Source organism: Cottoperca gobio, chromosome 8 (assembly GCF_900634415.1).
Source record: "Cottoperca gobio chromosome 8, fCotGob3.1, whole genome shotgun sequence".
In the NCBI taxonomy this organism is placed as follows: domain Eukaryota; kingdom Metazoa; phylum Chordata; class Actinopteri; order Perciformes; family Bovichtidae; genus Cottoperca; species Cottoperca gobio.
The window spans coordinates 21,387,824-21,402,685 of NC_041362.1; the positions used below are offsets into that span (position 1 = coordinate 21,387,824).

Below are 14,862 nucleotides of genomic sequence, written 5' to 3' on the forward strand. Positions count from 1 at the left end.
CACATTGTTTTCATTTGAAAGTGCAATGGGAACTTCCTAAAGCTTTTGTATATCAGTTATACAAAAATTGTTCCCTGAAAAATTCAATTGGCCAAAGCCCTAATGCAGTGATTGGAGACAAATCTGCTGTAAAACCAAACAGTGCTCTCTGCCGGCTGAGCTGTAGAAACTGACCTGAGCTCAGTTCCAGAGAAGAGGACAGAGGAAACCGACCAACCAACCAATCAGCAACCAGCTCTCACTGGCCTGGCCGGGCAACGAGCGCAACGAGCGCAGCGGCTGCTTTCAGTCTGGCACCCATCCCAAAAAACGTTGAATTTAATACACATTTATTCCTTTATCTCAATTCTTATTATTTTTACTTTTGTTAGAATTGTTGTGAAAAACTCACTCAGTATTTTGGTGCAAAATACTTCATTTTGGTTTTCCCAATAGTCTTTGTAGTATTTGATTGATCTTAATAGGACAATAAGTCCTAACTACGCTGTAGAGTCTGCAAATCAAAGTAGTATGATATTGTTTTGTCCACACAGACCAGGCCCCCTCTCCCCGAAAGCAGTCTGGGAATAAGACCACCCTGGCCCTTTTGGAACCAGGCTGACTTTGGAGCCAAAGTGCTTTCAGGGGGGTAACGTGACGCCCCCTATCTGTAAGTACCAGAGTGAGAAGAGACCGGGTGAGAGGAGGAGAAGGAGGAGGAAGAGGAGGAGCAGGAGGAGGGGAAGACAGCTACACACAAAATACAGACACACACAGAAAAGGACGGACATACGGACAGAAACAAACAAAAAAGAAAAAATAGAGAAACAGACAGACAGACAAACAGACAGATGGATAGTGTAACACAGACCAACAAGAGCCAACGTACAAACGCATGACCTGACACAACCTGGGAAAGGAGACAGTAACACAACAACAACAAAATAACAACAACAGCAACAGCACACATCACACATGGACCCGCACTGTGAACTCTAACCCAATCTGACCCCATGACCCGTTCTTCCTGTTGGTTACAACATACTGTGTCTGTAAAGAGGGAAGGCATACACACACACAGGCTAATACACCGTTTGTAAGGCATGCACAGTCACGCTCGCTGACTCACACAGTGTGTTTGTGTGTGTGCGTGTGTGTGTGTGTGTGTGTGTGTGTGTGTGTGTGTGTGTGTGTGTGTGTGTGTGTGTGTGTGTGTGTGTGTGTGTGTGTACGACTGTGAGGGCTGATTCCTCTTGCAGTGATTTGGCTGTTATGTCAGCTGACACTGTCTTTGATGTGTAACTATGACATTATATATGTGTCACATTTCACCATGCATATGCCCCCCCAGCCTAGACACCACTGTTATTCACCATATGATGCTGAACCACAGCTTTACAGTAACAAGCAACCTGCATGCACCTTTATACATTCAACCTTTGTGTGTGTAAATAAGAACAATATAAAAAGTCTGTCACGTGGTGTGTGTGTGTGTGTGTGTGTGTGTGTGTGTGTGTGTGTGTGTGTGTGTGTGTGTGTGTGTGTGTGTGTGTTGTGAGGCTGAGGTCAGAAGTCTTTTCCTCTCAACTTTGTCACTTAATTGTGTGTTTGTTGTATCGCTCTGTTCTACTCTAATCTACTCCACTTTACTGTCATGTCTTATTCTGTGCATGTGCTGTAAGCCCTCGAACATTTGCAGTTTTACCTATTTTAGTGCAGGCTAGTATCATTTAAAAAAAAGATCTAGTCTTCTATAGTGAGGGATAGTGTAGTTTCTTTTTCAATTCATTGTAATTAAATCAAGTTCAATCTGGTATAATCGAACATAATGTAATTTAAATTTAGTTAAATCCAATCTAATCAGATTCAATTGGTAATCTGGTTAAATCTAATCTAAATTAATCCAATATAATCAAGTTTAATTTGGTCTGACTAAATATAGTCTAGTTAAATCAAACTTATTTTAGTCTAATTGGAATAAATCTTATTTAGTCTAATCTAATCTAATTTAGTTTTTCCATTCTACTATTCTAATGTAATATTGTTTAGTCTTTGTGTGCACCGCATGCCTTTATGTGATAGTGTTAGTGGAGGCCTGGCCAGCTGGGACCCATGTGGTACATGCCAGGTTGCCCCTAGTCTAGTTTAGTTTAACCCAATGTAATCTCTTTTAATAAACTTTATTCAAGATTATAATCGAGTTTAATCTAATATTTGGTTTGCACAGACAGTTTGTGAGTTCAGCTCAGTTTGTCAGTGAGTTGAGTTTGTATTATTGTATTATTGTATTATTGACTGCTTTGTGTGGAAGTGTTACCTCTGTGTTTCTACGGTTTGATCCAGGAGGTGGAGTTTACACTGAGCTCCTGCTGTAGCAGAGGCCCCTCCGGCTTGAACCACCCCTCTCCAAGAGAGGAAGTCACACTGCTGGACTCTGAACCATCTGTGTGTGTGTGTGTGTGTGTGTGTGTGTGTGTGTGTGTGTGTGTGTGTGTGTGTGTGTGTGTGTGTGTGTGTGTGTGTGTGTGTGAGAGAGAGAGTCAGAAGAAGTAACATTTGGGGAGTGTATAGGGTGTTTAAGGTGAAAGGTCGGTGTTACATTTAAAAACAAAATTAAGTATTTTAGTGTTAGCAGGTCAAGGTTGCAGTAGGCAAGATGACAGCAGGAACATAGAGAGGACAAATGAATGGAATATGAAAGAAGACCATTCGAGAGCAAAGAGAGCGAGCAGGGAAACGAGGATGAAAACAGATGGAGAAGAAGATCAGTAGGAGTAAACGGCGAAGGAGAAATGGAAAGTGGAGGAAGAGGGCGAAAAGCAAACGTGGGAATGACGCAGAAATGAAAGCAGAACAGAGTGTGGGATGGAGAGAGAGAAAAGAAGAATTAAGAGTTAATGAATTACAGTATGGAAAAGTGTGAAAAAGAAACTATGGAGTGAGTTTGATAGGTTGACAGACTGAGAAAGAGACAGACAGAGCAGAACAATGAAGAAGCCTGATGTGATGAGAACAGAATGACACTCATCTGATATGGCTGTTCTGCCACATCAGATTCAAAATATTACACATTACATATGAAGAGTTTCATTTTAAAACAATACATCCAGAAACAGAAACCGAATGTGCAAGAAAGTTCAAGTAAGTACATGATGTTAGTACTTTAAAGAAAGAGGCAGAAGATATTTAGTATTTTTCTTATTGTCAATCAAATCCCATGAAAATACCATAATTAACAATGACTGCATGTGACTGAAGTATTGTGTGATATATCTTATTCCTCATCGATGTGTGGTTCACATCAATGAGCCACACTGTTGGGGGACATGTTCCTTCCTTACCATGAACACACACACTGTGCTTTATCTTGACTGTAAAGCAAATGTGTACACATCCGCAACAGAAAATAGTCCCCAATTTACTTCTGTTTGAGTATTGTTTGCTAACCAGCTATTTTAAGATGTTTTTTTTAATTGCTTAACCTGTTTTAATGAAGAATCTACAGCTCGGTGAGACATACTTATTCACAGCAATGCTTTGAGCTAAATGCTCATTTAAGCATGCAGACATTTAGCAGGTATAATACCACCATAACACTTCACATTACTGCATGTCACTGCATCTTGTGTGTACATTATTTGTATGTATGTATATTTGTTTGTATGTTTATTTTGTATTGTAAAGTGTCTTTGAGTATTTAGAAAAGCACTGTAAATATAATATTATTATCATTATAATGTTTACCATGTTCACCATCTTAGTTTCAGCATGCACACTTTTGCTAATTAGCACTAAACACAAAGTTCAGTTGAGGCTGATAGAATGTCATTAGTTTTGCCGGTATTTGGCCATAAACCAAAGTATAAATTAAAATTGTGACCATTCGAACAAACAACTGATGCTCGTCTTCTTTTGTCTTTTCATGGGATTTGTTGATCGTAAAAAACAAACAAAGAAAAACACACAAGTCTTATCTGTATTCTAATACCTCTGTATCAAACATTACAGGTAACACTATAATCCCAATAAAGGGCAGTGTTTTGAAATGAAACTGTTTAGCTCCATGTACACACTTTGACACAAGTTGTATCAGCTATGATGAACAAAGAATACAGCTTACAACACAGGAGACCAATGTTATACTGCATGTAGTGTTGCTGAGTGACTGTTGACCCATCTCAGTAAGGAATCATCTGCACAATCTGAGTATTGCATTATTTGACCACAAATCACAAAAAAATGCTTGTCATGAATACTTTTGTGTTACAGTACATCCAGTCACTTCAACATCAGTGCACATGGCAGTGTTGCAGCAGCCTCTGCAGCAGCCTCTGCAGTACAGATGCAGGAGAAATGCATGAAGGACACTTGCTCCACTACAGCTGTAGGTGAAGGTGTGAATGAAAGTAATCGTTGGACTAAATATCAATGCTGTTCATTGAGTATTGATATGTTATTTGTCCCCAGGAGACAGCTCTTCATGGTGGTGTGTTGATGCAGAGGGGAGAATGTTGTTTGTTTGTTTGTGTAGCTGAGTTACAATTATATGGCATATATTTATTATGTTATGTTTATGTGCTTTTCTTTGTCTGTATGTGTAACATATTCTATAGGTGGTCTATAGGTGGGGGGGGGGGGGGAATGACCATGAATGCCTTTATATTGTTTGGTGCTCCTATTATTCTGTCCACCACCTGTGTACACCTGTGTGTGTAGTTGGAACATATGTGTTACATGTGCGTGTTGATGTTTTTGCACACGACACACACTGTCAGCACATATCAGTCAGGACCATGCATCAAGTGACAGCCCACTACTGTCACTCAAGTACCACCCTACCCCTGCTCCCCCCCTCCTCCTCCTCCTCATCCTCCTCCTCCTCCTCCCCCCTCAGTTCTCCTCCTCCCCCCCTCCGCCCTCCTACCTTTCCGAACATTCCCGTCCGTCGTGCGCTGGAACTCCCCAGCACTCAGCAGGAAGCAGGCCCGGTCATGTGGGTAACGCTCACGGCTGGTGGTGGAGCCAAGGCCCCCAGTGGCCGGGCTGCGCTCATCCCCGAGGACCTGGTCAATGGTGGGGCAGTCCTCGTTGGCCAGGGCCGCATTAGCCGCTGCATCGCCATTCTGCTTCGAATCTGGGAGTGGAGGCCGGGGGGGATAAAGGTAATGAGGAGAGGACATGAAAGGATGAAAGACAAGAGGAAAAGAGGAGGAAAGAGAGGAGGAAAAAAATGGAAGAAAAGAGACATGAAAAGGAGATGAGAGGATACAGAAAAGATCAAAATGAGAGAAAATTAAGAAAAAAACAGAAAGCAAACAAAGTGAAATAAGACAGAATGTTAAGGAGATGTTTAAGATGGGGGGTAAAGGAAGAGAAGATGTATGGTTGGGAAGGAGTGTGCAGGGGGTGGAACCATTGAAAGAAACAGGGAAGGGAAGGTTCAGAGCATAAAAGCAATAAAAATGGAATGGAAAGGGAGATAAGATCGGAGGTGGCGAGGTGCAACTCAGAGGAGGACAAGGAGAAGGGATTTGGAGATTAGAAACATAAACATAAAAACGGGAGATGAAAGAGAAATGGTGAGAAAAAAACGATTAAGAGGTAAAAAAAATGTAAAGAGGGTAAAGAGAGGATAGAAGGGAGAGGGAGAGGGGGGAGTAAAGGGACGTTAGTGCCTGGTGATAGCTATTCTGATCACATGACCAAAACACTGCAGCAGAGCAGGCTGTAGACACACACACACACACACACACACACACACACACACACTTCACATACTCACACACTCACGCACACCATTTAACAGCTCTGAACGAGAGAGACTAAACAAAGGAGTGGGAGAAAATATATTGTACTGCACGCACACGCAGACACACACACACACACACACACACACACACACACACACACACACAGACGATGGCTACAAGCAGTGTTTGTAGCTTTCAACAAAGCTGTCAAATCTAATCTGATATGATTTAGTGCTCAACAGTTACAGATACAGGCCAGAGGGGTGGACACACAGATACAGAGGACACACATTTCTGCACACAATAAACTGGTAACCTAGGGTTGGGTGATTCTGGAAAAGATGTGTTGTCCAACTACGTCAGAAATCAAAAGTGTCGTTGTTCTGCACACTGGAAGGTGAAGTGATAAACCGGCTGTCAGAGCACAATTTCAGACAGTCTGTCCTGGAAGACATTTATAGTGTTGCCACACAAGACGTTTTGGACACTCCAGCTCTCCACACTGTCAACATTCATTCCTTCAAACATTGTAGATGGTATTTTGAGTTGTGCCATTGATCCTGTGCTTTATTCAGAGAGACTCAATGGGCTCTAGAGCTGCACGATATGAGGAGAATATATGATAACACTGAATATTGCAATAATGATATTACTTGCGAGAAATAAACAAATATTAAAGTTACTCAGTTCTTCTGCTTTCAGCACACTGCTTGAATACAACAATTTGCTTGTTGAATTAAAAAAAACTAAAAGGACATTTTTCCATCATTGTTTTATTAAACAAATTGAATATTGAACTGAACAAAAAGGCACAAAAAATAACAAAAAATGATCGTTACATTTAAACGTTTTTTAATGATTTCAAGTAACTAAAATAAATCCCTGAGAGCAATATTGCAGTCTTTCACAATAAATGTATCGCAATGCCAATATAAACAATATACTGTGCAGTATCAGTATCAAGTGCTAATTTCTAAAGATGTGCAGAACCAAAAAGTAGGAACACATGACATGCAACAATGCATGTGCAAATGCTTAGTTAAAAGCAAGTATTTATGTGCTCAAACACCCACACCCACACACACACACACACACACACACTCACACACTGATGATATGTCAGTTTGCTGTCAGACACTGTGGTGGCAAGCCAATCTTGAGGCTATTCATAGTTAAACCTTAAATCCTGTAAAGGCAAAGACTGCAACTCCACCACAAGCAGCAAGCCACCACACACACACACACACACACACACACACACACACACACACACACACACACACACACACACACACACACACACACACACACACACAATGGTATATCAGTGCAGATGATGGACATGTCAATTAAAACCGCAGAGCAGAGACTAGATGACCTGGATCAATGTTTCAATGGCAGAAATTACAGTACATCTATATAGACCCCATCCAGGATTATCTGAACATGTCAGGCTGTACAGCATCTGACTGTGAGAGGGAAGAGATGGATTTGTCGAGAGAAAGTAATAAGCTTTTTTTCAGCTTTCTCCCATCGTAAATTAAAATCTATTTTAGTGTACTCCTCTCTAGGAAGAAGGAGGACATCAGCAAGTTATTTACAGCTTCAAAACCTATTAGATACACACTTTTCCCATCAATTCAGTGCTTGAAATGTGACCTCTCGTTATCAGTCTGATGAGAAAGTTAGAAACTTGGACAGTTTAGTATACTTATTTTTGTTAAGGCCACTCCAGTGATTAACTTTAGAATTTGGAACTAAAGCAGCAAAGTAAATAAGAAAAGATGACCCATGTCCGATGCACTAATATATCCAACAAAGGCAAACCATGTGTAAAACAACATCCGAGCGCATACACACAAATACAAAAACAGTAAAGCCACATTTCAACAATCAAATTCAAGCCCTTCTTAGTGACTCTCACAGACGCTATACATTTCAGTGTTTTGGGTTCAAATTAGAAACATGATTCAGAGGCCTCTGTTGTATTTCTATCTTTCAGATTAATGTTCTAACTATTAAGCATTAACAATTTAGTTGATTGAAAGCAGGCAACTATCTTGATAACTGATTATTCGTCTGTCATTTGTTTCCTGTTTCTCAAATGATCTGCTATGTTCTCTGTTTCATGTCATGTTGGTTTAATACATTTGGGTTTTGAGCTGTAGGCTAAAGCTATTTGAAGATGTCACCTCAGGCTTTAATTATGGCCATTTTTCAACATTTTATGACAATTTATAGACTTAACAAGTAATCAATTAGTCAAAAAAAGATTTGCTTTGTCCTTCACAAGCAGAACCGGTGTTAGCGATTCAGTTAAATTAATTTATTTCACTCAATTTCCTCACTAAATTTAGCTGTTTTAACTGCCTGTGCCTTTACATATGAACTTGAATTAAACATATGTCGCTTTTCATTTTTAAAGACTTTACAAGCTTTGCTTTTCTTCCACTCACATTCACACACTTTACATACTTTCAAGGCCCATTGTAACAGTTCTGTTCAATCACCTGCCCTGTTGATCTCGATGATCTCCTCCTGGGCCAGTGGGCAGTCTCCAGTTCCCATCATGCTGCCAGATCCCACCATGCCCGGCCCAAGCACATTACCCATCAGCCTGTGCGGCGAGGCGGTTGCCATGGCCAGGGCATCTGGCTTACAGTAGTTGGGGCTGCCGGGCTGGGGCGCTCGAGGGATGTGCTTGTTCCTCTTCTTGGGGAGCTTCTGCTTGGCCATGGCCAGGGAGTAGTACATGCCGAAGTTGTTGACGATGACGGGCACAGGCATGGCGATGGTTAGCACACCTGCCAAGGCGCAGAGGGCACCCACCAGCATTCCTGACCATGTCTCAGGATACATATCCCCGTAGCCCAGCGTGGTCATGGTCACTACAGCCCACCAGAACCCGATGGGGATGTTCTTGAAGTTGGTGTGGGCTGCAGCTGTCGGGTCGTCTGGGTCGGCACCGATTCGTTCGGCATAGTAGATCATGGTAGCAAAGATGAGGACGCCCAGCGCCAGGAAGATAATTAGCAGCAGGAACTCGTTGGTGCTCGCCCGCAGAGTGTGGCCCAGGACCCGTAAACCAACAAAGTGGCGGGTCAGCTTGAATATACGCAGGATACGGACAAAACGAACCACACGCAGGAAGCTCAGCACGTCTTTGGCTGTTTTGGAGGAGAGGCCGCTCAGTGCCACCTCCAGGTAAAAGGGCACGATGGCCACAAAGTCTATGATGTTAAGGGCGCTGCGGAAGAACTCTGCCTTGTCAGGGCAGAAGACGACACGCGCCATCACCTCAATAGTGAACCAAATGACGCAGACGCCCTCCACATATGTCAGCCAGCCATCTGTGACTACCTCATACACTATCTGCAGTGTAAAAGAAAAGAATAGAGGGTTAGTTCATTTTATAATGCATTTACTAATGAATGTATTCATTTATTACAAGGTATGCTCAGAGGAACAATAGCTTTTTCACTAAAGGTTAATGTTTCTGTAGCAATTCCTCTTTAAATATACACGTGGGGGTATAGAAAAATAGAAAATATATGTATAACTCATATTAGGACGATCAGGTCCAGATGACCTTCAACACTACCTCTGAATTGAGCTAAACAGCACTAGCAGCAGCAACAATTCTGTTCTTGCTGCTGAGGAAACAATGTCAAACCATGAAAAAATGTAATCCAAATTCATGAAGCCTTAAATATTGGCGTTTATAAAATAGACTCATACTGAACTGCTGTACTAATTAGCCTGATAGACAAATGTTTAAATGTCAGTTTGCTAGTTATGAGCAGCACTATCAGCCTGTGAAGACAAGATGGTGCAGAAGGGCTTATCTTGGCTTGGACATGGAGATGACAAATTTAAGGGATTGGGTTTTTACTTTGAAGGTCGGGTCCTTTGATAGGATGCTATATGTTGCGTTATGGGAACTGTAGGACCTTATGTAGTATTTCTGGGATGAAAATATGATAATTAATTTTATAATCTGTGTCACAAATCTCCTAACTTTATAGAACAGCATGCAGTGTCCCTTCTATAAAAAACAATTCACTAAAACTTCCACGTACCTCCTCATGCGTCACGTTGCCAACGGTGACATTCTCTGTTTTGTTGTAGATGGTGTTGAAGGCTTCGTGGGTCTCCAGGCAGAAGGTGGAGATGGAGAGGAGGATGAAGAAAAGCGAGCCAAACGCCACATACTGCAGAGAGAAAAGGGGGGAGGGGGGAGTGTTGCAGTTTTACAATTTTGTTCATCAAGCATACATCTCCTTTTATTCAGGTTTCACTAAAGGAAACTGTCACATCTGCACACCGACGTTGTCATTAGTATTTTGGTGTTCATGTGATTGCTGGTGGGGGAGGAGGGATGTGTGCCATTGCAGTATGTGGAAAGCAGTTGTTATGCCAACAGGCTGCAGATAGGGGGCACCAATAACACACTGAGGAGAGCGGAGGAATGCTGTTAATTCAGTGCAAATGTCCTGACTGCTGCAATCCCATTGATAGCAGCACAGTCAGAGACATAGAGGGAGAGAGGGGGGGAGGGGGAGGGAGGTAAGGATGACGGATGGAGAGTGTAAAAGTAATGAAGTATACAGGGTATATATGTGTGTCTGTGTGTGTGTGTTTGAAAGAGAAAGTAAAAAAATAGATATACCGAGTAAGTAAAGAGAAAATAAGTGGGTACATGAACAGAAGAGGAATAAGGAGATGTATGCATGACTGTAAGCAGCATTAGGAATCTCACACTTCTATCAGAATGTATGAAGATCTGCCACACGCAGCTTGAGCAGTCTTTTTTCTTTCAGTATAGGATCAATGATCATCTGTTAGTTGTAGACCCTCGATACACATACACACACACACACACACACACACACACACACACACACACACACACACACACACCCACACTCACACACACACACACACACACACACATACTCCATCAACCTTGCAACTGGCAAATCATTCATATATTTGATGTAGTGTATTATCAGTTATTTTCTGTACTGTGCTCACGCGTGTGTAATGAGATTTCCTTTTCTCTGCAGCATCCCCCTGCCCCCTACTATTTCTTGCCCACCCATCTCGCCCTCTCTCTCGCTCTCTGTGTTTCTCCCCCACCTTCATAGAGTATGCATCTCTTTCCCTGTGCTCTATGCAGTGAGCTGCCTGGATGTGTTGGGGTCCTCCCATTGTGTGTGGGGTAACAGTTGTCTTCCTAAATTCACACATATGCAAATCTTAAGGACTCCAAACATCATTTAGGCACATTGTCCTTTCCTTCCTTTTAACCTTTCCTTTTAATAATGTGTGTTCTTGCAACGTCCTGCCTCGCAGTCATGCAGATACTTAAGCTGTCCAGATACTGACCACATCAATTTTTTAGTGTGAGTATATATTTAGCATCTTCTGAACCTCTTTGGAGGTTAGGAGAAAAGCAGCGTTGAACAAATGCAGTAGAACACAGTCTTTACATATTGTTTCCTTATACAGTTGATACGTCTAAGCAGTAAACAAATCCACCAGACACAGGGCAACTTTACCATTCATATGGAGTGTGCGTCCACCTTATAAAGATAAGTCCAATAATCACTCTCATTGTAGAGAGAAATATCTGTTTTTAGCTGCTAAATGCTTCGCTTTGTTCACAAGCTAGTTTCTAACTGTGTCTGTCTGCTGTTTGCTGCTGAGCAGGTAGTGTACAGCGGCTTTATCAGAACTTTTTCAATGAACACAGCTGCCTGCCGCTGGATTACAGCGCTGAGACTGTACCAAAACAGTAAAGCTGTGAGCCAAAAACAAATAGAAATAGCTAAGACACAAGTTCAGCCCTTAATTTCTGCTAGATATCAGCAGAACGAAAGAAAACAACTTGAAACACACACAGACAAAGGAACCTCGGAGCCTAGGATTACTCCGCCGGTGTACCTCAACACCGGCCTCGACTGCTGTTTCTCATCGGGAGAAGAGGTGCCACAGGCGGCGTGAGAGCAAGCAGAAGGGGGAGAAGCGCCGAGTTATTCAGACTAGGCTAGCCCAAACAAACCAACTATCCCAACAGTTCTACTTATAAATGTACGCTCCATAAACAGCATATGTCTTCTGAGGGCTACCATCAGGAGCATGACATGAGGGAATGCAGTTTTTGTGTCTTCACAGAAACATGGCTTAATGAAACTCTCCCGAATTCAGCTAGACTACCTAGTTTACAGCTATTCTGTGGAACATACATCCTACGCCCTCAGTGAGTAACAGACCCAGACAAATATCTAAGGATTTTAACCATGCCGAACTAAAGTCAGTATCACCAAAACTACACCAGCATGTTGATTTTCCAAACAAGGGGAAATAACACACTGGATCTTGTTTACACAAACTAGAAAGGAGCATACAAAGGTGCCCCCTTCCCCAACTTGGAATTTCCAACCACATGACTGTTATGCTAAAACCAGCATGGAGACTTTGGGTGAAAGACACAAAACCGGTCAGACACAGTTTTGTGTGTGGCCTGAGGGTGCCATCTCTGCACTCCAGGACTGTTTAGTCCTAAGGTTTGTCCGAGCATAAGATGGCAGAAACACACGGAGCCGGTGGCAGGGGATTCAGACCCTCACACACTACAAACATCTACCACAGGCCTGTCACAGGAACATCTAGTTAAAGAACCAACTCAAAAACTTCTTTGCACGTTTGGAAGCATTAAACAAATCAGCTGCACAGAAGACACCACCCCCTCTCAGCAACCAGATTCGGTGCCTATCCTCAGCCGGCGTGAAGAAATCACTCTATATAATTAGCACCCGCAAGGCTACCGGTACGGACAACAAACCGGGTCATGTTAAAAGACTCCAGGCATCAGCTGTCATGGCAAACGTCTTCAACATCCCTAAGCAAGGCTGTTGTCCCCACTTGCTTAAATGCCACCACCATCATAGCTGTGCTAAAGAAGCCCCCCCCCCCATCCTGCTTCACTGACTACCACCCCGTCGCACTAACCTTCAACATTATGAAGTGCCTCAAGAGACTAGTCATGCACCAAATACAATCCACCAAGATAAACAACTTTCCTTAAATGTAGGGAAAACAAATTAGATTGTTATTGATTTCCAGATAGTCCACACGCAACACTGCCTGCTGACCATGAACGGAACTGCTCTGGAACTGGTGAGCAGCACCACATTTCTGGGTATGTACATCACAGAGGACCTCTCCTGGACAAATAACACAGCATCACTGGACAAGCAAGCTCAGGAATGACTTTACTTCCTTCTAAAGAAAGCAAGAGCCCCTAAAGCCATCATATGCCCCTTCTACCCGCTGCATCCCAGTGCACCTGCACCGCCTCCAACCGTAAGACCCTGCAGTGCATAGTGAATGCAGCTGGGAAGATAACGGTGCCTCTTTCCCTACTGGACTTTTACAACACTCACCTTGCCTGAAAAGTCACCAGTATTGTGGGTGACCCCATCCATCCCTCTCACAGCCTCTTCACTATCACTATCGCAATTAGGGAGAAGTTACCAAAACCTTTAAGCCCGCTCCACCAGACTGGGTAACAGCCTCACACACCAGGCAGCCAGGATGCTGAAAGCTTGACCTGCAGCCTCCGAAAGGTCTGGACTGTAACCTACTCACCACACAGCACCAGCATAAGACTCTCCCTAAATAAAGATTCATGCACATACACACCTGCTCAAGCCACAATTAATTGCTGCTAATTACTCCTGTACTTGCACTATATTTATTATATTGTTTTATCCTAGTATTTAAAAAAATGCTTGTTTCTTTTGTTTTAATACTTTTATTTACACCGAGGTCTGAGAGAAACGTAATTACGATACTCTATATGTCCTGTACTGTAGAATTGACAATAAAGTGAAGTTGAGTTGAGTTGAAGAAATAGTCCATATTAAAATTGCTGAGCACAAATAATATTTCATGGGAGTAGGATGGAGACGGAACATTCACAGACAAAACCTGGAAAAATAAAACCAGTAGCATCTACATGGAGAGATACCACTAGAGATAACAGAACATATGTCTTCTGATACTACTGGAAGTAGAGGTGCTTAGAGTGACAGGTTGGTTGCTCCTGAGCATCTGAGGTAAGAGTTGCATACTTTCCCAGTCTTTGATCCGTAGTAAACTGAAGTGTCAAAATGACACATTGCGGTGTAATGGTGGGTTATGTGCAGAGCTATTTTTGGGCTGGACGCAGTAACTATAGGAGTCTTGTCATCACCATGAACCATGAAGTCCCCAATAATAATAATAATTATTATTATTTTATTATCATTATTTTATTATTATTATTATCAATATTATTATTATTATTATTATTATTATTATTATTATTATTATTATTATTATTATTATTATTATTATTATTATATACATAAGATACCTCTTGGAGTGCATTAAATAAAAACATAATGTATGCAAACAAACGATTTAGAATACAATAAAATTGAATGAATCATTTAAAATAAATACGGGAAGCAACATGAAACAAGTTTAAATCAGGATTAAAAAGATACATCTTCTGAATATTAATGTTCAGGCTCTCCATACTTTTTTGTCTTAACTTTTGGTACGTTTGATGCTGTAGTGTTTGATGAGGCTGCAGCTAAATGGAAGAGAGAGATGCTGGGTGATTGTAAAAGAGACAGGCAGCCAGTGAAAAGATGTTCTGTGTTCTCGTTGACTTGTTTGAGTTAAGACTCTGGCAGCTGCATCATTTTCCCGCTGAAGACTGTGCAGGTGTAACATTTGGTCTGACTTTTGTTATATTTCTTGGGCGGACAAATGTGGTAACAGTGACACAATCACTGTGCTTTTTTAAATCGAACTTGTGATCTATAAAGACACCCGAGATTAAGCTCTGATTATAGTTGGGTCAATTTCTAGTTTTGCCAGTCTGGTACGGTTAATTAACAAGCTTAAACCGATTTAATGCAAATCGACTGAACAGCCATTTGCTATTATGACATGTTCTGAAAAATTAAAAATAAGTCTTTATTAGCAGCCTACAGCACTGTCGACAGCATCACGGCGCTAACTTGTATTGCATTAGTAATAAGCAATATGACAACGTGATTAACATAATATTATGTTT

At 41.7% G+C, this 14,862-nt stretch overlaps 1 protein-coding gene across 5 annotated transcripts in view; it reads right to left on the reverse strand.

The window, feature by feature from the left end:
* Positions 1 to 14,862, reverse strand: part of LOC115011882 (potassium voltage-gated channel subfamily C member 1-like) — a 78,260-nt gene that overhangs the window by 36,584 nt on the left and 26,814 nt on the right. For 4 of the 5 annotated variants that reach the window (XM_029437149.1, XM_029437148.1, XM_029437147.1 and 1 more), the window contains exons 2-4: positions 9,809 to 9,940; positions 8,240 to 9,101; positions 4,904 to 5,113 (exon numbers count right to left, since the gene is read on the reverse strand). In XM_029437149.1, the coding sequence (XP_029293009.1) occupies positions 4,904 to 5,113; positions 8,240 to 9,101; positions 9,809 to 9,940 (1,204 nt within the window). Of the gene's footprint in view, positions 1 to 4,903; positions 5,114 to 8,204; positions 9,102 to 9,808; positions 9,941 to 14,862 lie in introns of those variants that run through there. The other variant, XM_029437150.1, reaches the window with a different exon arrangement.